Source organism: Lonchura striata, chromosome 6 (assembly GCF_046129695.1).
Source record: "Lonchura striata isolate bLonStr1 chromosome 6, bLonStr1.mat, whole genome shotgun sequence".
In the NCBI taxonomy this organism is placed as follows: domain Eukaryota; kingdom Metazoa; phylum Chordata; class Aves; order Passeriformes; family Estrildidae; genus Lonchura; species Lonchura striata.
This window is the reverse complement of record NC_134608.1, coordinates 15,035,218-15,060,961: the sequence shown is the minus strand read 5'-3', so window position 1 is coordinate 15,060,961 and position 25,744 is coordinate 15,035,218. Positions and strand designations below refer to the sequence as shown.

The window sequence follows — 25,744 nt, the reverse complement described above, 5'->3', positions numbered from 1 at the left end:
AGGATGGCAAAGTGCAGAGATCAGATCTATCTCCTTTTTTATTTTGATCAAATTCTTAGAACCTCTGAAGTTTGCCCTGGAATATAGATTACACAGAAGCAGTAGGCAGGGCAGTATATATATGCAGGGGGAAAATACCCCTTCTTTGAGACCCCTTTGCAGCAGCCAAGCTGGGACAACAGCTTACAGGCAAAGGTGTAATAGACTCACTGGACAACAATGGTACTGGGCAAGGTAATAAGCATTATGTATGTTAAGGTTTATGCTAGTTATAAACTTCACGTTGGTAGGAAAATTGACACAAATAGTAAAGTGACATTACTTGTACCTATTTGTCAGTCAACTTAAAAAAGATAGGAGAGAAGGCAGCCATGAGGGAAGAAGCAGACATACACAACCCTCTCCACCCACATGCTCCTCATCTTCCCTGCTAGAAGATGTATCTATGCTGTCAGTATCACACAGGCCTATCTTGTCACAGAGCTAATGACAGCTCCGCATGAATGCAACCTTCTTAAAAAAAAAAAAAAAAAAGAAGCAAGGCCCAAACAAACATGCATCTATGATAACTTAAATTGATGAAGAGTCTCATCTACAAAAAACATCAGTGAATAACATCAGTTTAAGAGGTGGAGAGTCCCTCTGTAGCCATGCCATACTCATCAGGTCTAATACTTGATCTGTGAATGGTCATCACCACATACCTAATTTGTACATTAACTTAATTTTTTTTCAGAGGGTTCACAATTTTTCCCATGAAGAGTATAGTGTTATCCATAGTTATGACCATTAGGAAGGGCCTGTTGAATATAACAGTAACTGGAACGGACATAGGCACTATTTCCATGCCAGTGGCAGCTGCAGCTTCGGTGCCAGTCTCATCCACCTTTACCACAGCCTTATGAATAGCCTGTGAAAAAACAGACATTTTACAAGTCAAGGGGGTACAAAACTAGTTGCTTAAATAAGAATGAGAGTTAAAAGTGCCTGAAGTAGTTAATTGTAAGAAACAAGTGTCAAATGGACAGATATGAGTTCATGGCTTAATGACAGCAAAGTTGGGGGAGGAGGAAATAAAATCAGCAAGCTACATGCAGTGCAGCTTTCTAGCCCTAGAGAGGAAACCACTGGAGGGGCATGTCCCTGCTAGTGAAAACATTTGCTTTGCTTCTTTTCTTATTCTTTGTATCCACTCCAAAGCCATGGAGATCTGGACAGCTAGACCAAATGTTAATACAGTAAGACTGTATTTTACTGTGTATTAGAAGTTCATATAGTTGAAGAAACAACATGCAGATTAGCACAATTAATAGAAATCTTAAATTGTGTTTCCTATGTTCCTTCATGTTTTGGGCAAAATGGGAACAAAGATGAAGGGCCAGAAATGGAGGGTTAAAGCACAGAAACACAAAAGTTTGACCTTGTGAAATCAAGACACTGACAGATCCTGATTCGCTAATGTCTACTTGAGGTCATGAGGACAGTTGTTTTCTTCATTAGACAATTAAATTTGCCCTGATTATCAGCTTTAAACTCTAGGTTTATTGAAGCATGATCTATCTGTAGCTTTTGCCTGAGCCTGGCAGTCATTGTTAATATGCTTAAAGAAAAATGTTTGTAATAACTGCATTTTAATTTCCCCCAAACAGTTTAAAAACAAGTGTTTTTTCTCTTCCCTCACCTCCATAAAATACAAGCAGTGATACATCCTACAGCTCCCTACTTGCCCACAAGCAGGCTAGAGAAGGCAGACACAAACAGAAGCAGCCAGTGGTGACTGTAACAACATGCTGCACGAAGGTACCAAGGTGTGGATAAATAATGGTTGTGTATGTTTTATAAAGTTGCCACATGCAGGTCAAAATAGCCTTCCTTTTATTTTTAATCTACAGATTAAAAAATTACAGACTAGTAACTTGCTCCAACCCAATTGTTTATACAGTGCAACAAGGATGAAATACTCTGAATGCTATCAGCTGCCTTTTTATGTGAAGCAAATCCTCTTTACATGAGTTTTGCACCATGAATAGCTGTGCAGAAAGTGATACAAGTATTAGTAACCATGGGCCCATAAACAAAAAGCAGTTATGGCTTACCTGGGAAATTCTGTGCTGGGGCTGCCCAGTGATCCCAGAGAGGTCAGCCTTGTCCGTGAATAGATCCATGATGCCCATTTTATATAAGATATCTTTTAGGTTATATGTCCCATAAAGCGTGAATTTCGGAAGATACAAATTTACTGAGCTGCCAGAAAAGAAGTGCAAGAATATGGTGAAGCATTTGATCACAGAATAACATAGATTCATAAGAGAAAAAACTGATTTTGCTTTCTCCCTAAAGACATTTTGCCTGTAGCCCCTCTCTAGCCTACACAGAAGATGTAAGTTTTTTGAAGTTAGTGATCTCTTGTGCAACTTGCTGGAAGCACCTTCATCATGATCCATTACTGAGGATGCAGAGGATTTACCTTGTGAAAAAGAGATTCCTTCAGTGTCTCAAGCTAAGTACAAAAAAATATCCAACACATTCAAGTTCACTGAATGTTACCTTTGGATAAAAAAGGTCTTGTGGCCTTGTGTATTTATCATATAAAAAAAGACAGATAAAATGGAACTATATCTACTGAAGAAGCAGGACAATAGTAAGTAGTGATAGAAGGCATGGCAAAACAAAAGACAAAAGCAAATTTACAGAATATAGTTAGATATATTATTAAATATATTATATATTAATAGATAATTATTTTTCTGTGTCAAGCCCAGTGTCTGACATACTTAAGTTTAGATTGCTGCTCTCCATAAATTAACTAAAGCGCTATGTTTCTGACTAATTTCTTCCTTGTTTTTTCTCCAAGTATCTAACAATTACTTTTCAAAGGTTAAGGCCAACATTTACAGCTAGAAGCAGCATGAGACAGAGGTTAGTGATAGCACTGATATTAGGTGCTGTTTTCTGGTGAGAAATTAGGACAGCTCTCCAGGCCTTTAGGTCAGGGAGATGTGGAGCACTTAATGAAGCTAGCCCAAGAGAAAGTCATCCAGTGGGCAGGTGGGAAGGAGAAGGCCCACACCTCCAGCATTGCACAGCCTCTGATGCCAGCTCTGGCTGTATCCAAAAACAAGAGTGCTGGTGGATTGGCATCAGGTTACTGACCTCTTACTTCCCAGTTTCAGTCTGTGCTGATTGCTGCCCCAAATGAGGATGCAGCAATCCCTGAATCATCTGCCCTGCTGTTACCTAAAGGAACTCCTTCTCAAGCCCCCACTTGTTTCCAGTACAGAGGAATGGGAAAGCCACAGACACACAGTAACAATGCAACCAGGGAAGGAGCAGTGGAATATACTTTCCAGAAGGGAAAATGACATTTTCTCTATAGTTCAGCCGTTTAAAACATCTCAGCTCTCTGTACTGGTGACACTTCAGCACCATCCTTTTCGTCAGCCACCACAAATGAAAGATGTCCTTCACAACACTTCTACCACTAACATCAACATCAGTTTTCAAACAGAGAAGGGACAAAAAGGTAGCTCACAGCTTTTACATGATTCTATATAATATTTTAATTTATTAAGACCTCCTAGAGATTCCAAATAATAGCTGATACAATTGTTTTAAAGATTAAAGGGAAAAGGAGGAATTTGTATCATTATTATGTCGGAGAGAATGATTATGATGAAAAATGGGGAGCAGCATGAAACAAACTTATCTTTGACTGTGATTCTTTTTCATATTATAAAATGCAGAGAGGAAATGCGAATTCCTCCAATTTCATTTAGCATTCATCTTGATCATTGTAAAGGCAATTTTTTCTTTGGCAAAAATTATATCTAAGTATCTTGATTCACCATCTTTTTGTCCTATAGGCACACATAGCTACTCCCAGAAGTTTCAAAACTGTAAATTACATTGTTTTTGCCGGGGTTTTATCTGCTAGTTTTTGGTTTTGTTTTTGTTTTTTTTTCTTTGTTGTTGTATTTTTGTGGGGTCTTTTTGGTGGGTTTTTTGTTTGTTAATTTTGTTTTGTTTTGTTTTCACATATCGAGCTTTGCCCTCATAATTGCTGAATGGAAGTTGTTACTTCAGCATTAACTGTACAATTGCTGTTAATTTTAATAGACAGAAATTAAGAAACAGACAAGAAAAGAGGCTGAAGTGGTAGGAATTTACTTGTAAACAGAAGGCAGAAAACTTCCCTCCTTCTCCCCTATTATTTACTTGTAAATAGAAGGCAGAAAAGTGAGAAGAGGTCTAAGTCAAAAAACTTGAGCCTATTAAGAGCTGAAGATGGGAAACAAAATGCAGAAACAGCAAAAGTCCTAATCTGTGAAGGTTTTCAGTGTATGCAGTACTGAATGTGAAAACACATGGACACTAAATCAGCCCTAGATCCAACTTAGGTCAGGAAATTTCTTCTACTGCTTAAAGCAGAACTAAACATTGCATACTGATTCTGTGTCATACCCCAGCACATTTGTTTCCTTGGCTACCATCTGAACAAAGAACTGCAGAATTTTACCTTTTTGTGACTAATGTCGACCACCTTGACAAATGTTCACAAGACAATCTTTTCTCCAGCTTCCTCATTCTTCCTCTATCAGGCAGAATAAAAAATGCTGAAGCACCTCCTTTGTAATCCATTTGCACCACAGTGGAAGACAGCTGCTCATCATAGCCATGCTTGAACAGGCCCATTCCAAACATCATGGGGACTTCAACAACCTTGTTCCCATCCGCAAAAAATTTGCTCATTTTAGTGTATTTTGGATCAAAAGGTTTTTCCCATTCAGCTTGAAATATAAGAGACAGAATTACAGGATATTTTTGAGGACATGAAACCATAGGGCATATTATTATAGGACACATTCTTAGATGAAAGAAACTGGCACAGATGGATCAGCTTCAAAGACAAACCAATTTGCAATGATCACTTGATCTTACTAAATACTTAGAATAATTCAATAGCAACACACAACTGGTAGAATGTGATATTAAAAACTCCCTTAACTCTTACAGCAGGCTGAAAAATCCTTCATTTAGATGAGTTATCAAGGGTTCTAACTTGCACTTTTCGTCTATGATAACAATTCTGAGGAGCCTGTAAAGTCCTCATATAATGCAGCCTTTATCTAAGCTCAAAAGAAGATTGTCTCATTTTCTTATTCCCAAACCAAAATAGGCTTGTAATAGGTGACATGAGGGATGAGTTCTCCAGAGAAATTAAGGGATTTGTGTTACTTGCAGAAAGGTGTTGATACCTCACATTAGCTGATGATGTATAGAGAGTCATAAGGAGCTTAATTTTACCAGACTGCTGAGTTAGGAAAAAAAAGCAGCAACAGCAGAAAACTTTTCCACTGTCATCTTCACCATATTAAATTTTCAAATGTTCCTCACTTAGTCATGAAGTCCACATTGAAACTCTGAAAGGTTCTTATCCTCAGTGGAGAGGAGTTTCAAAGTTCAAATTCCAGGTATCCATGTCATACGTTTCAGAGGCTGAGCAAATTTTTTTTAAAGGGAAATTTGTGGAGTTTTGGAAAGGTTTTTTGTTGCTGTTATTTTAATTTTTAAGAAAGCTTGTTGCTCTGTAGTAAATTTTGCCTTCTAGAGCAAAACTAACATTTTATCAAATGTAATGGGAAAAAGTAGAGCTGTCACACTAAGTAAAATAAGTGGCATCAAGAAAACCATGAAACAAGATGAAACCCCTGTTGACTTCTGATTTCTATTTGAACACTGATTACTAGGCAACTTATTACAAATGAAATAATTATTGTCTGCTGTCTCCACCATCTGACATAGTCTGCACTACTAAATAACTTTCAAAAAAGTGAAATGAAACTTCTTCAGTGCCTGTCTTGGTGTCTGAAAGCATAGATTGACAACTGCAATGCTCTGAACAGGGAAAAGTTGCTACTTTTATACATTTCATATACTTTTATATATTTCATTAATAGTGACTTCTATCATCAGATATAACAGATATAACACACAGGACTTTTACATTATTATGCCTAAGGGAAAAAAAAAAAAAACAGAATGGATCACAAAAACATGAATGACACCAGTCCTGAAAACCTTAAACAACATTTATCTAGTGCTCAACTCAGGGAAAACCAACTGATTTCAAGAAGAACTTTGCTTGAAAACTGAGTAGGATGTTAGGACCACTACTCTGGGCATCAGGAGTGCAAACCTGGGCCTCTTCAGAGATCCACTTGGGATAAGGCCATGGAGGGAAGAGGGCCCCAAGAAAGTTGGTTTGTCACAACAATCTCATGCAGATTTATAGGTTGGGGGCAGAGTGCCTGGAAAGTGGCCCAGTGGAAAAGGACCTAAAAGTGCTGATTAACAGCAGCTGAGCATGACCAGCTGTGCCCAGGTGGCCAAGAAGGCCAATGGCATCCTGGCCTGTGTCAGCAATAGTGTGGCCAGCAGGACCAGGGCAGGGATTGTCCCTCTGTACTCAGCAGTGGTGAGGTCACACCTCAAGTTTTGTTCAAGGTCTGGTTTTGAGACCCTCACAACAAGAAAGACACTGAAATGCCAGAGTATTGAGGGCAACCGAGCTGGGGAAGAGTCTAGAGATGCAGTCATGTAAGGAGCACCTGAGGGAACTGGGCTTTTTAGGCTGGAGAAGAGGAGGCTGTGGGACGGAACCTCATTGCTCTCTACAGCTGCCAGAAAGGAGGCTGTAGCCAGGTGAGGGTCCCAGGCAACGAGTGATGGGACAAGAGGAAATGGCCTCAGGGGAGGTTCAGGTTGGACATCAGGAAGAATTTTTTCACTGAAGGGGTTATCAAATCTTGTAAAAGGCTGCCCAGGGATATGGTAGATTCATGATCACTGGAAATGTTCAAGAAATGACTGGACTTGGAACTTAGTGCAAACAGTTTGTTTGATATGGCGGTGTTCAGTCAAAGGCTGAACTCAAAGATATTGCAGGTCTTTTCCCACCTTAATGATTCTATGATTCTCTTAATATTCAAGGATGACCTCCACCAAGCCCAGAAGTGATCCATCCTAGCAAAGAAGAAGTCAGGTAACAATGCCAGGAGGTCTCTCTGGATGAACAAGGAGCTCTTTGGTGAACTCAAACACAAACAGATAGCCTACAGAAGGTGGAAGCAAGGACAGGTAACCTGGAAGGTATAAAAAGAAATTTTCTGAGCCTCCAAGGAATACATTAGGAAAGTTAAAGGTGTGATAGAATTAAGGGACAATGAGGGCAACAAGAAAAGGTTCTAGAGGTATGCTAATGATAAAAGGAAGACTAGGGAAAATGTTAACTCCCTCCAGAAGGAAATGTGAAGCCTGGTTACCCAGAACATGGACAAGGTTGATGTATTCAATGACATTTTTTTCCCTCAATCTTTACTGGCAAGTGCAGGGACTGGAAGAATGAAAGAAGCAATCCAGTGTAGAAGAAGATCAGGTTTAAAAACATGTGAAGAACCTGAAGATGAACATGTCCATGGGACCTGCAGATCGTTAGGAAAATAGATGGAACAGCTAAACCACTATCCATCATATTTCAGAAGTTATGGCAGTCCAGTGAAATTTCTACTGACTGAAAATGATAAATGAGAGCTCTCATTTTTAAAAAATGAAGAAAAGGAAGACTCAGGAAAGTACCAGTCTTTCTCACCTCTTTGAGTGGCAAGATATGGAGCAGATCCTCCTGGAAACTGTGCTAAGACATATGGAAAATTAGGAAGTGATTGGTGGCAGACAGCATGACTTCATAAAGGGTAAACTGTGGTAAAGGAAGATCAACCGATGTAATCTACCGGGAGCTATGCAAAGAACTTCACACTGTCCTGGATGACATCCTTGACTCTAATCTGGAGAGATGGGTGTGAGAGGTGGCCTACTGAGTGGATAAGGAATTGTCTGGATGTTTGCATTTGAAGGCTTGCAGTCAATGGCTTGTTGTCCAAGAGGAGATCAGAGATGACCAGTGCTCCTCAGAGGTTTGGTATTAGGACCAGTGATGTTCAATGTCTTTGTTGGCAAAGTGAACGGTGGAATTGAGTGCACCCTCTCCAAGTTTTCCAGTGACACCAAGATGGTGGCATGCTGTAAAGAAAGGATGCCCTCCAGAGTGAAGGCATGTCACCCAGACAGAGAGGGTGCCACACAGAGAGAGTGAGACAGGCTTGAGAGGTGGGCCCATTAGAATATCATGAAGTTCAGCAATGCCAAGTTCAAGGTCCTGCATGTGGGTTGGGACAATCCCAAGCATAAATAAAAGTTGGGAAAAGAATGGATTCAGTTGAAAGAAGACCTGAGCAGAAGGACTTGAACCGACAGGATGAGAATCTCAGCATGGCCCAGGAATGTCTGCTTGCAGCCCAGAAAGCCAAGCACATGTTGAGCTCCATCAAAAAGTGTGGCCAGCTCCACTTCTGCTTCACTCTGGCAAGATGCCACCTGGAGTACTGCATTCAGTTCCAGGGTCTCTGATAAAAGAAGGATATGGACCTGTTGGAGTTACTACAGATGAGGGCCATGAATATGATCAGAGGGCTGGAGCATCTCTCCTATAAAGACAGTCTGAGAGAGTTGGGGTTGTTCAGCCTGGGAAGAGAAGGATCCAGGGAAACATTAGAGTCCCTTCCAGTACCTAAAGGGGGGAAGAACCTATAGAGGGGGGAAGACTTTTTATGCAGGCAGATAGTGATAGGACAAAGAGGAATGACTTTAAACTGAAAGAGGGCAAATTTAAATTTAGATTAGATATAAGAAAGAAATCCTTTACTATGAGGATTGGGAGGCTGGAATAGAGAAATTGTAGATGCCTCATCCCTGGCAGTGATCAAGGCCAGGTTGGACAGTTGTTTGAACACTCTGGTATGTTGGAAGGTGTCCCTGCCCATTCAGGGAGATCAGAACTACATGATCATTAAGGTCTCAAACCATGACTATCAGTTAACACACAGATTAGACAGAGATGATATTCACTGATACTTTCATCCTATTTCAAAGGCACTCCTATTCCTGTTCTGAGTTCTCTCTTAGGGGGATACCTTCTAGGCACCTTCCTCAAGTGCTTCACAGTGCTCAAGTTGCAAAATGAAATTTGAAGTACTCTTTGTCATTACCAGCTTGACTGAAGCATGAAAAGGGATTGGTGTAATATAGTGGAATAACATGTCTTGTAGGTCAAAGTCAGGAAAATATTGCCAGACCTTGAAGAAAGAATTCTGTACTATGCTACACCTAAAAAAATTGCCACCAGTAATGTGCAAGGGAGTTTGTAATGCACAAAAAGAATACAACCACCTGAAAGTATGGACTGATTATAGAGCTAAGTGAGGTTTAGAAATCCTCTCCAGATTAATCCCAGGTCTAGATAATTAAATTACTCTTGATCTCAAGACTAAAATAATGTTATTATATTATTATGATTAATGCTATTCTTTAATCATTTGCTTTAAAATTGATGAGCTAAAACTGAAACTCCACCAACTTTACAGCAGCTAGGAAATCTTTCAGTAGCAAACTGAACATCTCTTACAAAAAAAAAACAACAACCCTTACTGTTAGGACAGGTAAAAATTAACTGCAATACAAAATCATCTTTTATACAAAGTTTCTTGAACTTTTGTCCCCATTGTGCTACTAAATTCATTGCTTATTCTTCAAGCACCTTTCAGTAAAAGAAAAGTCAGTGGTTTTGCCTGTTTTGAAAGATGTACCTGATGCCTAATAAAAGTCTAAATGAAAGCATTATTTGAGATAAGCAAGTAGGTTTTCAAGAGAACTAAGGAACATCAGTCATCATTTCAATTAGCTCCGTTTAGTTGTGGCCAAATCTTCAGACATTAGTACAAGGAGCAGAGATGCAGATGGAAAGCAAAGAAAAACAGAAGTATAGTTCTTAATTATTTTCAGGGGAAGCCTCATATTGGAAAGTGCAAGCATCCAGGTTAGCAGTTCTAAAAGGATAGCTTGTCTTTTAAAAATTTATCTAATATGCCATCTCCATTTCAATTAAAAAGCTTGATGATATTTTTATCAGATAAATTACAGAATATTATTTTTCTGACTACAAACACTTTGCTTTCAGCATATAATCAGTAAGAGAGAGAAAGTTTGAAATAAGATGCAATATCTGTTATTAGACCACTGATTGAGTCTTACAGCCTTGATCCTCTTCGTCTCATTAGATCAGAAGTCTGAAAAGCTCTGGGAACATCTGAAGACTGTATCTAAGCAGACTGCACAAGTTAATTAAGAAAAACAAGCTTATTGTCAATAGGCTTGTATTTGATACTGGTGGGTCCATCTCTCCACTGGAAAATATTAGAATCTGCAAATCAAAAAAAAAAGGTTGAAACCTATGCCTCTAGATGCACCAGAACTACAGACATGCTATCGGCAAAGGCATAGTTAGTGAAAAAATAAGGAGAACGTGAGTGTGCAACTAAAGCTATTGTAGCATGCTTAGTTTTCAATACATAAACATTCACAGTAACAGCAAAGCTGTTGTCTAAACATACTCTGTTTGATAAGATGCTAGGTTTTCCTTTAATAGCATTCTTTGAATTTAACTCTGAACTTGATGAACAAAAAAACAGCTGGATTGAAATTCACAGAAATGGATCTCGGCCAAGGATTTAAGAAAGTGCTTGAATCCTACTAGACTGTATAGGATTAGATAGATGCTTTACTGCCTAGCGATGCCTTCCTCAGCATATATTTCACTTAATTTTCTGAAAGAAAGAAGTTAATATATTAAAAGATATGGGAAAACTTGCCATACCTTTTGCTAGGAATTATCAGTGTCAAGTAGAACATAATTTCCAATAGCTTTGTTTCTAATTAAATATAAGTGAGGACCAAAAGGGAAACAAGATATGAGTCCGCCTGCAAAACCACATTGCAAAAAATGATGAAGTCCAAAGCTGACCTGAGGAAATACTTTATGGAGTAGAAGAACACAATATGTATATCTTACCGTTAAAATAGATATAGCTAATAAGGAGAATTTCAGTAAGTGGATCTAGGTTATTTACGAGGTCCCTGATTTTTCCATTCGTTCTTCTTGCCACATATTCATTGATCTTTAGCTGGGCTTGATCAGCCTTCTTGAAGTTCATAGGATAAGCTTCTCCTTCATAGAAGTTTCTGAGATCATTTAAAAATCTTTCTTGTGGCTTCAGTCGATCAAGCACAAACAGAACATTTCCCATATTCAACTGTAACCCCCCATTCCTTCTGTTTACCATTTGCATGAGTTGACGATAACCTTCATGTATGTCATTTTCAGAAATCTGACGAGGGTTAAAGCAAAGGACCCTAAGAATCTGTGTCAGGGTGTCTGATCTGGCACCCAGAGTCAGCATGGCAAAGGCAGTAGAGATGCTCAAAGGAGAGAAGAAAACATTTCCATTGTTTTCACGAGAAGATATTTCTTTGTAGAAACAACATGCAAATCGACAAACACTGTTCGTTACACTCTGCAATGGCATGTTTTGGTTTCCTTGTGCTCTTTGATTCTGGTTTCTTACCCCTTGTTGATAAGGCTCATAGCAATAAATGTTGGAATGTATTCCAACAAGTAAAAGACACAGGAAAAGCAACATCTTCATATTTCTGTGATTCTGTAATAGAAGAAAAGTTACATTTGGCTTACAAATCTTTTCACCTTGTGTTTAGCAATACATCAATACCTTCACTATACAGAGTTAACTTAGCACCAGTGACTCTGAGATGTTTGAATTGGGGCAAATGGGGGAAATGAGCTTTCTATTTCAAGGAAGCAGACTCTGGAATATTGCTCAACCTACTGAAGAGGTTATGAAATAATAAAAATTAAAGTCAAAGAGGGATGAGGTAATTCCAAATACGCCCTCATTATAGTTAAGCTACAATTCATTTTAAACTGGTTTTTTTCCCCCAATATTGTATTTTTGATGTTGCTTTAAGTGATGAAAGAGAAGAAAGCTTATAGAGAAGAAAGCAAGGGAGACAGTCAAGGCCAATCAGTTAAATTTGGAAATTTAACTGATGAAAAAGCAGAAGAAAGACACAATATACCTCTTTTGTGAAAATTAAAACATACATCTTTGAATGGGCTGCATATAAACCCATATGCAGGCACCTAAGAGAATGCAAATGCACTTGTTAATGAAGAAGTGATGAACATTTATGGTGATTTCATAAAGCTTGAGCAGTTAAGCACAACTAAAAGAAAAAAACAACTTCCACTAAAATAACAGAAGAAATAGCCATTAGGATGTTGTGAAAACCCTCAGAATACAGTACTGCTTATATAGACTGGGAAAATGAGTATGTACATAGAGCACCAAAAGGAAATAAGTGAGCCTGCTGCATGCAAAGACATGCCCAGCCCAGTGACTGAATCAAATCACTCAAAAACAAAATTTAAAAAAAATAGAGAATCTCTAGACCTAATACTGTCTTTACCATCAGAAAGATAAAAAAGGGTGATTTGGGAGAGAAGTTTACAATGGCTGAAAGTGAAGACAAGTGAGTGAATTCAGGAGGAAAAAGACACTAAAAAAATAGAGATAGAACAGGAAAATCTTTTCCAGAGAAGAATGGAAACCATTCATTCCACATCTGTGGCAATACTCTCACCTCTAGAAATTAATACTGTATCACAATTGGTTCAATAACTTCTGTCAATAGAGAGAAATAAAGATGTGGAATATCTAGAAATCCAAAACATCCTTCTGTAGTATGTAATCATTTGATCTACCAAACTTTATATAAACCAAAGCTCTCTCTAGGGGAAAAAGACCTAAAGTTTTTTACTTGCACTGAGAAATGTAGCCTCTGCCTTGTAAAAGCTCTGAATCCTTGTCAGCTCCCACCATGATCCCACATTTGTGTTCTCCACTTTCCATCATTTTTTTTTCTCCAAAATGCAGTGAACTGAGAATGCTGATCTTGGCTTTAGTAATAGATGCTCTAAATATTCCTTAATTCACACTCTGAATATCATGGTCATAGAAATACTACTAATGCTAGGAAGGGCCTGAACCCCATGACAAACCACTTTCAGACAGTGCACTTTCATGTCTAGAACACATTTAAATTTAAGGTCTGATTTGTTTTTGACTTCTCCCACTCTTACACTAATTCTTTAAGCCAGTTTCTTTTTTTTTAATGCTGTCTAGATGCTTTAGAGAGCAATCCTTAACACCCCACTTCCATTTAGTTTCATGCCCTACATTGGTTATTATCATCAATGTACTTAATTTAAAACACTTAGAAATGCAGTTTTCCTAAGGACAGTCATGAATGTGCCAATCTCACAGAGGACTTATCTTTTCTACTTAAAAAAAAATAAAAACCTAAATCATAGTTAAACAATCCAAGAAGCTTTAAGCCAAAACTTGTATATGAACATAATAATTTCTCAATTCAAAAATTTTTGTCCTGAATATAATTTTTGACAATTTATCCACATTAAAAAACCCCAAAACATTACTTACAGTGACTTCAAAAGTGTTGTATTCACCAGGTCTGCACGGGTCCTTGCTCAGTTGTTTATGCTGTGAACACAAAGCAGGGTATCCTCTAGTAAAGGTTAAGATCATCTAAGGGCCGTGACTCACACATTATAATTTTAGAGATTACTATGATGTCGAAACTAGTTTTACTGGACATTTAACTTCACTGAATATGTTTCACACGTGACTTCTTATTATTCATGACTATCTGATCACTCTGGTTAGATTCAAACCCATTCTTCTCAAACTGAACCTACTGTTTCTTAATATCAAGCATTCATACATATCTCAGTTGCCTGAATCTACTATTTTATTAACAAGTTACGAGAAACAGCAAGCACAGAGAAATATTTTGAACATCATTTGCATAATTTCCAGAACTTCCAATAGCATTGATGCCACTAAGACAGGAGGGCAAGGCTTGATGCACCAGGACAATCTGAATTTTTGTGATCTACCTTGCTTTGTCTCTGCATATCCATGGCTGATTGTCTCCAGGTGAGGCCAGTGATGATTCTAATAGGTGCAAGGCTTAAAACACTGTTGTGCCACACTAGCAAATGCTGTCAGATGTGTACCTGGCTATCCACTCCCAGACAGGGAATCCACTGGCAGCAAGAGCTGTGATATTGACTCCTGGGTCACTTGTATGGCCCTGTGCCCAGAGAAGAATGCAGCTGGGATGACATTGTATGCAGGTGATTGCAGTTACAAGCATGGCCTGAGGACAGGGGTGGAAGCCAAGGAACATGGGTGTTAAATAGAGCAAGTCTTTAGATCATCTTACTATCTTATAATCTGGGATGTGGGGAGCAATCCCCTCTGATCGTGTGCCAAGTTCAGCTGGGTCAGATCAGACAACCTGGTATCCTGTGCTCAGCTTTACTCCTGGGTGCAGAATGACCAAAGCATCATGGAAGGGAACTCTGGGGACCACACTGTTCAAACCCTTGCTCAAATCAAGGTCAGATACACTGAACAGTTGCTCAGGATGGTGTCCTGCTGGGTTTTGACTCCCTCAACAATGGAGACTCCATAAGCTCTCTGGGCAATCTCTCTATTGCAGTTTTTGACAACACCAACTCTAAAACAGGTTAACAGGTTTTCTCTACATTTAAATGGAACTTATTGTATTTTAATTAGTGCTCATTGCCTCTTGTCACTAGATACCACTGAACAGACACTACTTCTGTCTACTTGTCTCATCAAAAATTGGCTGATTATACATTGTTGAGACCTACACGGGTCTTTTTTCTCTGGGCTACACATTACTAACCTTTACTCTTTTAGCCTTTCCTCATTTGTCAGATACTGCAATTCTTCAATGATGATTCTGGCACTTTAATGAAGTCATTCTGTCACGTCCATGTCCTCCTTGCACTGTGGAGCCCAGCAATGCTTGCAGATCTCCAGATGTGCATAGCAGGGATGAGTAGAGAGAAAGGGTTTCTTGTGGTGACCTGCTGGCAACGTTCTTAGTGCAGCTCAAGTACATGGAAGTACAGACTCATAGAATAATGGAATGGTTTGAGTTGGAAGGGACCTCAAAGGTCATCTAGTTCCAAGCCCCCTGCCATGGATAAGGACACCTTCCACTAGGCCACAGGCAGGTCAAAGCCCCATCCAACCTCACATTGAATACTTCCAGGGATGGGGCACAGCTTCTGTGGGTAATCTGTTTCAATGTCTGATCACTCTCATAGTGAAGAATTTCTTGCTTATATCTAATCCAAATCTACAGTCTTTCTGCTTAAAGCCTTGTCCTATCATTATAACTTTTTGTAAAAGCCCTTCTGCAGCTCTGCTGTAGGACCCTTTCAGGTATTAGAAGGCCACAATAAGGTCAGCAGAGAGCCTTCTCCAGGCTGAAGAATGCCAGCTCTTCCAACCTGTCTTGGCAGGAAAGATGTCCAAGTCCTCTGAACATCTTTATGGACAGGCTCTCTTCTGGACAGATCCACATCCAGAGATTTAGACAGGTGTGAACAGGTTTTTGTAGACAGGTTTTCTTCTGAACAGATCCACAGCATAAGAAATGTTGAAGACCCCAGAGCTGGATGCAGCACTCCAGATGGGATCTCACCAGAGCAGAGTAGAGGGGCAGAATCCCCTCCCTCACTCTGTTGCCCACACTGCTTTGTATGTAGCCCAGAGCACAATTTTCTCTCTGGGCTGTACCTGGCTGGGTCATGTCCAACCTCTCATTCACCCTCACCCCAAAGTCCTTCTCAAGAGGTCTGGTCTGATCTGTTAATCCCCAGCCTGTGTTCATACTGGGGGTTGCCTGACCCAGGTGCAGCCCCTTGCATTTGGTCTTGTTAAACCTCATGAGATTCCCATGGGCCCACTGCTCAAGCTTGTCCTGGTCCCTTTGGATGACATCCATCCTTCAGGTATGGCAACTGCACCACTCAGCTTGGGGGTGTTTTCTGCATTTCCTGCAAGAACTTACTGGCTCCTGGTCTACCAGGAGTTTCTGATCCCCATGCACAGCATCTCACTTTCTAAAATGAGGGTAATGTTTTCTCTGATTTTCCCTCCAAAATTTCCAGGGAGGGACCAACCCTCACAACACACAAATAGAGTGCTGATGTCACTGCTGTTTCTAAGGACAATTGAAATACTAACCACAACAATAATTCAGCAATATTTTCTGGGAGGCAAAGATACAACCAGTGAAAGTTGTTGATGATTACGACCTATCAAGAGGCTCAACAGATTGCAGAAAACCCCTTAACCAGGTTGCTTATGAGGTAAAACTTGAGAAATAGGTGTCTTTGAGGCACGATACCAGATTCAGACATAGTGTGTTCTTCACATACACCATTCACCTGAAGGAGTACTTGAGATACTATTTTCACTGCTTCTTGTATAAATAAGAGCCAAGAATCTTGCTTAGAGCTGGCTTTTAATAATGGGCTGCAGTTTTCATGGTATATAAAAACTGATTTCTGATGAAGGAAGGAAGCCCAATTAAATACAGACGCCATGCTAATGACAAGGTGACGGACAAATGACTAAGATAGATTTGAACACACCTAGGCCACACCTCAGGACACTTGCAGGAGAAAGCCTACTGCTGAACATAGGAAAGCTGTCCTATGATTGGAAAGAAAGCAGAAAAAATCAATACAGTTTCATAATGTGAATCTCTGGACATTAATATTAAAGGAAGTCCAAATTTTTCTTTCATGTTTCCAGTGTCAAGCCATGACAGGAAGGAAGATAAAGGAAAGGTAACAAACAGGTCTAGACCCTGCTGTATAGTATCTGATGAATTTGTATTTCATGAAAAATCTTCAACAACCATAAACAAGGATTTTTATTATAAGCAGAATATTGACTTACAAATAGTTTAGCCATTTTGCTGAGTTTTGAAGATTGGATTATTTCAGAGTAATGTTGCATGTGTTGAAGATATGACATAGTGAACAGGGAATTTCCTCACACTGGGGACTTTTATAAATATTCTACAGCTCTTACAGTGTTGGCACTGAACTGTTCACAGGTAGTTAAGAGAAGATATGACATAGATAGTGAACAGGGAATTTCCTCACACTGGGAACTTTTCTTAAGATTCTACAGTTCTTACACTGCTAGCACTGAACTGCTCACAGGTACTTAAGCCTCTGCTGGCAAAATTTAATGTAAATATATGTACTTTGAGATAAGAAGCTGAAAGAGGTTTATTTATGCAAGGTTTCTCTATCTGCTATATATAGTAACCACTGATGGCATGAGCAAGGTGTTCTACTGCATAAACAAGGCCTCAGAGGCTCTCCTTAGCCTGTGCTTAACCACAGATACCAGGTGTGTATATACCTTCAAAGAGATGGAGGAATTTCTTAATTTGTTGTCTCATTGAAACTAAAGCACTTCCTCATAACCATAATTAAAAAAGGGAGGCAACATGGACTAGAAAACAAGTTTGTATTAAGTTGCTCTTTTCTGAACCTAGTAATACTTTCTCCTGAAAAGGGGAAGAGTGTGCAGTCTTTGTAAACTGTGAGGTATGATCAGTCTGATTTAGGGCATCTGTTTCCTTACAATAATGTAAATATGATCTTCTATAAACAGCTCAGGTCTTGAGGAATCTCTCAAAAATTATTACTTATTAAATAGAGCACTGTTAGAGATGACCTACAGAGATAGTAAGCACTGCAAGGCATCTCCATTTCGTTATGGGAATTTTCACAATTCTCTTAGTCCTAGGATTTCCTACCAGTAAATCTATTGCACTACACAACAAACAGGTTGAAGAATTCACCAAACTATCAAAGTTTCTGATAGTTTGGAATTGACTGTCATGTCCACAATTTCTGCTCCCACAACTATCTGGAGCGTTCCTCCACCTGAAAGCCTCTCCCTGACAGCATTTGTCTGGGCAAGATTCTCACAGACCCACACTATTAATTCAATAAAATGAATGTTCTTATTTTAAGCTCCCTTAAAAAGAAATTATATGGAAATATAAATCAAAATAATTAACAAACACTACCCCCAACCCCACAAAAGCTGAAATGTTCTCTTCCTTCAAAGTCTTTTTTTTTCTGCAAGCCCTTTCTCAGTCTCTCAATCCTCTCTTTCATCACTCAATGAAAGATATAATATGTTGTCCTCAGAGTCTTGGTCAATGCTTCCCTTAATTTCTAGGCTTTGCCTTCTCCTTAGGCAGTAGTTTAGAAGTCACATTTTGCCTACATTCTCTCTTCAAGGACCTGTGCTCTACATGAACAAATAAGCACATTTTACTCTTCAATATTTCCTGAATACATTTAGTGATACCTTACCTATTACTGGAAGTGCATGGCTGTATGTAAATACATGCAACACTCTTGTAACACCACTACAAGCTTTTCTTGAATTAGGTCACTATTTGCAAACCCAGCAGTCATTTGTCAGAAAACAAAACACTGTATTTCAGGAACAGAGCAGAAGTGGCTGCGGCATGGCAGCTCTTCTCCCTCCTGCCCAGCTTCCCACCTTTCTTTCCTTGAAAAGGATGTAGGGAAGGATCCCACCCAACTTCTCCTGTTATCTCTTCTTCTGCAGAGGATTTAACAGAGACGTGCAGTATAGAATCATAGAATCATAGAATGGTTTGGGTTGGAAGAAACCTTAAAGATCATCTAGCTCCAACCCTCCTACCATGGACAGGGACACCTTTCACTACACCAGATTGCTCAGACCCCATCCAACTTGGCCTCAAATACTTTCAGTAATGGGGCATCCACAACTTCTCTGAGCAGCAGGTTTCAGTGCCTCACCATCCTCACAGTAAAGTATTTCTTCCTAGTATCTAACCTATTCTCTCTTAGTTTGAATCCATTCCTCCTTGTACTGTCACTACACACTCTGCCAAAACATTTCTCTTTGTCTTTCCTGAGGGATCTCTTCAGGTACTGCAAGCCTGCCATTATTCCTCTTTGTCTTTCCTGAGGGATCTCTTCAGGTACTGCAAGCCTGCCATTAGGTTACTTCAGAACCTTCTCTTTTCTAGGCTGAACAATTGCAATTCTCTGAGTGAGAGAATCTCTTATGAAGGGAGCTCCATCCCTCTAATCATCCTGGTGCTCCTCCTCTGGACCTGCTCCAACAGGTCCATGTCTTTCTTCTGCTGAGGACCCCAGAGCTGGGTGCAGCACTGCAGGTGAGATCTCAATCCCCTCCCTTGCCCTCCTGTCCATACTGCTTTGGCTGCAGCCCAGGACACGTATGGCTTTCTGGGCTGTGAGTGCACATTGCTGGGCCATGCCCAGCCTCTCACCCACCAGCATCCCCAAATGCTTTCAGCAGCGCTGCTCTCAATTTGTTCATCCCAGCCTGTGTTGATACCGGGGGTTGCCCTGAGCCAGGTGCAGCATCTTGAACTAGATCTTGTTCAACCACATGAGATTCCCATGGGCCCACTGCTTGAGCTTGTCCAGGTCCCTCTGGATGGCCATCCCATCCTTCAGGTGTGTCAACCACACCACTCTGCTTGGTGCCATCTGCAAATTTTCTGAGGGTGCCCTTGATCCCTCATCCATGTAATTAATGAAGATATTAAATAACACTGGTCCCAGTACAAACTCCTGAGGAACACCACTTGCCACTGAGGTCCATTGGGACTCTGAGCCACTGACCATGACCCTCTGGATCAGACTGTCCAGCCAATTTCTTATCCATCTTACAGCCCATTCATCAAATCCATCTCTCTCCAATTTAAAGAGAGGGATGTTGTGGGGAACCGTGTCAAAGGCTCTACAGAAGTCCAGATAAATGACATCTGTGACCCTTCCCTTACCCAGTGCTGCATTCACTCCATCACGTAAGGCCACAGGCTCACGAGGCAGGACTTGTCCTTGGTAAAGCTCTGCTGGCTGTCCCAAATCACCTCCTTGTCCCTGATGTGCCTTAGCAGAATGTCTAGGAGGATCTGTTCTGTGATCCTCCCCAGGCACAGAGGTGATGCTACCAGCTGGGTAGTACCCAGGGTCTGCCCTTTTATCCTTTTAAAAGATGGGCACAATGTTTCTATTTTCCCAGACACCCGGAACTTCACCTGACTGCCATGACTTTTCTAATATCATGGAGAATGTCTTGACAACTACATCAGCCAATTCTCCCAGGAATCCCTGTGTACAAACCAGGACACCCTGACTCCCCTATCCTCTTTTGGATGTTCTTGCTTTCCTAGCCAGAAGTAAGGGTGACAGAAAGAATAAGGAAGAAATTCTAGATACACTAGGCCTCCTCTCTATAATACCTCCTCTACTGAGTAAGAGAGAAAATCTCACACTCCCTCACACACAGCCATCCCCTGAAATTGAATCTTTCCAGTCCTCTATTCTCACACCCTTTTAAATCCCCCACCCACTACCAGAAACTCTCCAAGCACCAAACTCGCTCCAGTTACTACCACCTTAAAAGACTCACTACCAAATTCCCTTTGGCTCCACTGACATTTTTTACCCTCAGCTTCAGCATCTCCTTTAGAATGAGTGTTACACAAAGGGAAGAGCTAAAGGGCAGGACAAGATCTAGGCAGCAGTTTACCTCAAGAAAACTAAAGAACCATCACATTGAAGAACTAGTATTGGTTTACTTATCACTTCTCCTCAAAGCCCCAGGATTTATTTCTCCCATGAAATTAACTGCCTTTCTCCTCAGCAAGTCCTTCAGTTAAATATGACTGTCCTGCTACCAAAAAAAAAACCCAAAAAAAACAAAAAAAAAAAACCCCAAAAGTACAAACAAACAAAAAAAACCCCACCAAAAACAAAAATCCCAAAATATTTCTCTTTCCAAGAGGTCTGTGAAACACTGAACCACAATTCATATCATTTGCTATATAAATGGCTTGATCTTGAAATTTCTCTTTGAGTTGCCTTTTACAGCTTTTAAGTTTTTATCTGGTGAGAAAATACACTTTTTTTTTTCTGTTAGTTTCAGCAATCTCATTGTTCCATGCCTTGACAGCAGACACTAAGGCTGTTGGCTTTCCAGTGTCAGTCCTTATCACCAGCTCTTGACATTTTAAGTAAATGTGGAGGCAAAAACACTACAGAGAAAATCCCCTATATTCAAAGTGAGCTGACCACCCAGAGAAAAGTCCCAATATTAAATTAATAAATCATACATAGACTATCATACTAAGAATATCTTGATTCCTTTTCCTTACTTCCTCTCTCCAGCTTTGACCTCCCTTCTGAATGGCTTTCTCAAAATAAAGCTAAAGAGTCTTGTGTCCTTCACAGATAATCAGCCTGGAGGCCATTCCAAAGTCTTCAATTACATTAGAAACATGCACCTGGAAAAAACAGTGTTTACACAAACACCAGATACTAGCAATATATCTCAAGGCATTTCATGTCAAAGAAATACCAATGTTCTTGAAGAACATGCAGACATGTTCTTTACAGCATTATTCTGTTATCACAAACAACAGAGACCAAGGAAGAGGATGACAGTCATCATAAGAGCTCTTTTCATTTGTGAGTGACAAGATCAAGTTCTGAAGAGTTTGGTTAAATGTTGAGTTATCTGAATACCACTGTGTCAATTATCTAATTACCTTGTAAACAGGTGTAAGAATTTAGCTGTGAACTATTGCTCATGTAGTATACTTGAAGTTGTTTGATCCACTAGCACTTGACATGGGGGCAGGAGGGAAACATCAAAAATTAATCTGGACTTCAGCATCATATTTTCTGGAACTACTTCTACTAGACATGCAGTGACACCTCAGAGATTACCAACTGATGAGAGCAATTAGGAAGCTGTGTCTCACAAAGCAAATAGTGCTCTCCATGAGACTTTTTACTGTGGGATCAAAGGCAAAAGGGAACTAGGAAAACACCTGTGAAAAATTAGGGCTGAAATGTAAATTTTTCCACCATGGGAATTTACCCTCAAGATTGCTATGTTATGCAACAGATCATTTTGTAATGCCAGAACTGAAAGTAAGGCAACTGAGGCAGTGAAAAGTGCAGGTCTCTGGGCTTCAGGATAATTATGCTGATGTGGCTGCACTACTGCTCAAACGTGACAATTGAGCCTTACACAGCATGCTGCTTGCTCCATTAGAAATCCCTGCAAACAACTACTTTGCACAAAGTAAACATATTCAGGGAAGTAAGACAATCTAGCTTATGATGCTTCCTGTGATAACCAATCCAGGGCAATGCAGAAAGAAGCAAAAATGTAATTGGTTATATACTTCGGAAGAATTTACAAGCCACAGCAGTTGTATTAGCATAGCAGGGTCCTTGCCCTTGCTAACTTCTAATGCAAAGGATTTTTTCATTGAAGCACTAGGCAATGTTGCAGTAGGAGATGAATTACTGATAATTAGAAAACAGAGAGATCATTGTTCTTTGTAAATTGGATCCTGGTGCATAGACCCATTTGATGATTAAAACTCTGAAATTGCAACTAAAAACTTTGGGGAGTGGAAATCAAGCAAGTGAAATGGAACAAACTGATGTGCGGGGATGAAATATGTGAATTACATGTATGGATAAATTAATTGAGGGAAAAAAGTGTACTTCTTCCTGAAAGCAGGGTCTGTAAAAATATGTAATATCCTTGATCTCCAGTCTCAGGTCAATGAACTAATTGGAAAGGGAAATAAAACAAAACAACTGAGCAAAAACTTGACCATGTGTCCTTGAGCAAAACACTCTGTGGAATGAAGATTATACCCAAGAGTTAACCTCTCAATAGGACATATTTGGACTTAAAAGAACATACTTCTTAGCAAGGCCCACTTTTTACTTCAAAAGAAGCAACTTCTTCCCTTTTGGAAAGTTGCAGTTGAAGATCTATTCAGTTGGAAAAATAATGTGTTTTTTTTTCCCCAAAGTATTATTTTTACTTGTCTGAAATAGCCTTAGGGTGAAATATTACAGTTACACATTTGGTTGTGCTACTGGTCCATTACACCAACTGTATGAGGAGTTATACTGTTTCCAGCTGTGCTGTTGCAACTATTTGCCATTGTAGTCAGAAGACTGAGCCCCATTATATCAGCTCTTAGAGATTGAAAATTTTAATTCTGATCTGGGCTTTGCACTTAGCAATCAGCAAGCAAATGAGCAAAATGGGATTTGTCAAGGATAGATATTTAATTTAGGAGAAAACAAGCAATCTGAATACCTTTAATATCTTTAAGATATAGCTAAGGAAACATCAGTCCTACACATCTCTAAAGAAATTAAATTGTTTATTTGGGACGTTAAGTGCATCCCTCTCTTCATGATCATGATGAAAATCACACTTAGTAATTAATGATCATGAGTGGTACATGGAGATCATCATCTAAGGACAGACAGATATGCTGAGGTTTAAAACATATTTCCGAATTCTGAAAGAAAAAGAGAATGGGATAGGATTTGTTGCTCTGTCTGAGAAGGTTTCTGTTAGGCAATTTGGACAGTAGCAAAGAAAATGAAGTCTAGGAAAATAAACAAAGGGAATAAATAGTAATGGTATTAGAAGAGGGAGACAAAGGACTTCAGAGGTGCACTGCGCTTGATTAGTCAGGTAGCTAGTAAATTCTTTCTGGCTGACTAGATCTGTTTTGCAGCATGGCTAATACATCTGAGGAGGGAAGAATAGGTCTAGTGATAAAAATTGTACTTATAATAGTTTAACTTGCTGGACACAGAAAGTGTGAGGTGTAACACAAAACAACTAATGTGAGTTATAACTGTGATACTAAATGAAAAGGGAATTGCATTCACAATAACTGCCATGTAACACACACTAGATGGTGTATGTCACAAATGATTCAGCTCAATTATTTCACAAATGCTTTTTTTTTTTTACAGTAATCTGTGAAAATCTTCAGAAGCTAAATATGCCTTTAAACCTGTTTGGAAGCAAAGAGATTATAATTGCATTGACACTGGGCATGAGAAAGCTGGGTGACTTGGGATTTTTGGAAGAGACATGATCACCAGCACAGCACAGCTGCCATGCTTCCTGCTGCACTGCTGGAAGGAGGATTCAGTATCCTTACTCTGGATATTTCCACTGTTCCACAAACAGTATTTCAGATCTTAGGCACCACCTTGTCTTGCTGGGCACCTTCCTCTGTCACCTCCCCTATGTGCCAAGTGGGTTCCTGAGCACAGGAGAATATGTGGGAATACCAGAAAGGTGAATTGGCTAGGAAAAATTCTGAAGTATCAGAAGCGGAAGAGACATGACATAACTTCTAGAGAAAGAAAACAACAAGAAAATCCAGTAAATTTGTTTTCCTCAAATCATAATAAGACTGAAACCTCCCACAGACAAGTGCCCCTTCTTCCCATTCAATCAGTGTATAAGCTAATCATTGAAGAATGTATATATTATAGATCTATGTATCTATGTATTTTAAAAATTGCTTAATAATGGGCTGTGGCCCATTGAAAGGAAAGGAAAGGAAAAACACAACACTTGCTCAAGAGCTGTTAAGTGAAGAGACACTTTAGCAACTACTAAAGCAGGAGGAGCTTTGGCAGCTGCAGAAGAGGAAAATAAATTTTTAAAATTGCATTTTTTGACTCATCTGGCAGTGGCTGCTTTTCCTGGAGAAGTTCTCATCCAAGCAACCTAATGAGAGTAAGTGTGCTCCCTTGTCCCTGATTTCAGGAGGGTGTGGACTGGGTCCTGCTGGGGTCCTGCACTCCCCCTGGCTGCCCAGCTATCTGCAGGGCAAACTGCAGGATGACAAACGGTTTGTGGAATGCCAAAATTATGTTGAGATTTTACAATTTGCCTCAGCTGTTCACAACCGGAAAACCTGCAAGGCTGTATCATCCTATTTTCACTGCTGAAAGACAAAATCAAACTCAAGTTGAAGCTGGCAGTGAAAACACCAATTGTTACAGCCTTTTAAGATTTTCAAGGGAATCATGTTGAAATCTCTCAGAGTTTCCATCACATAACACAAGCTTTACTTACAGTTTTGCCCATTGCAATAGCTTCCTGAGCCTATGGAAATGAGAACAGGTTACTGCAAGATAAGCATGGCAGGAACTGATACTCTCTGCTGAGCTCCTGTACATGTGCTCAAGTCCAGCAGTAAAAATGCACTAAACCTTCTGTTCTTTCATTTTGGTGCAGGTTACCTTTCATTCATTGCAGGGTAACAATGGTCACTCATGCAAATGAGTGATCACTCATGCAAATGCAAATATGGCAGAGTCCAATGAAGTGGTTCTCATACTCCTGTGCAAACACTTCAACACAGGAAAAAAACAGACAGCAGCTCCTGTTTTTGTGGTGAGATCAGTTCCAAGATTACTGGAGCAGTTTTTATGGGCTCCTTGAGAAAATGGGCTACATATTGCATATAAAAAGGCATGGCAGTGCTATTCTTCACATCATGTCCTGATTAATATATATTTCTAAATAACTCCAAACACTAAATGACACATTTTGTTCTTGTCCTCTGACAATTTTAATCCAATGGGTCTGGAAGCTTAAATGAATTCCTTTCATACTTCCTCTAAAAATACTCTTCCAATTATTGAACTTTTCTAAAAGAAAACCTGGGCTTGCCAAAGTACACATTCTCCAGATAGAGCAACCGTTGTCAGCAGTCTCTAGAGTTCGGCTCAGCATGATAAATGTTGATGGGAAGGCATCCTGCAAAAGTGTAATAATATTTTCAGAGCCTATGTCTCATTTTCAAATCTGAATGAACTTTTAAATGCCAAATTTTCAAAGGTATTTAGTATAAAAAGAAATTTAATTTTCATCAGCATATATGCAGGCTTGTAACC

The 25,744-nt window shown here is 39.6% G+C and overlaps 1 protein-coding gene across 1 annotated transcript; it reads right to left on the bottom strand.

The window, feature by feature from the left end:
• Positions 1–721: 721 nt before the first annotated feature.
• On the bottom strand, positions 722–15,873 carry LOC110481181 (serpin A3-4). The gene is made up of 6 exons (XM_077783856.1): positions 15,666–15,873; positions 10,964–11,653; positions 4,517–4,787; positions 2,416–2,418; positions 2,097–2,244; positions 722–910 (listed from the first exon to the last, which is right to left on the bottom strand). Exons 1-6 carry the CDS (start codon positions 15,871–15,873, stop codon positions 722–724), a joined length of 1,509 nt encoding a protein of 502 aa, XP_077639982.1.
• Between the last annotated feature and the right edge of the window lie 9,871 nt (positions 15,874–25,744).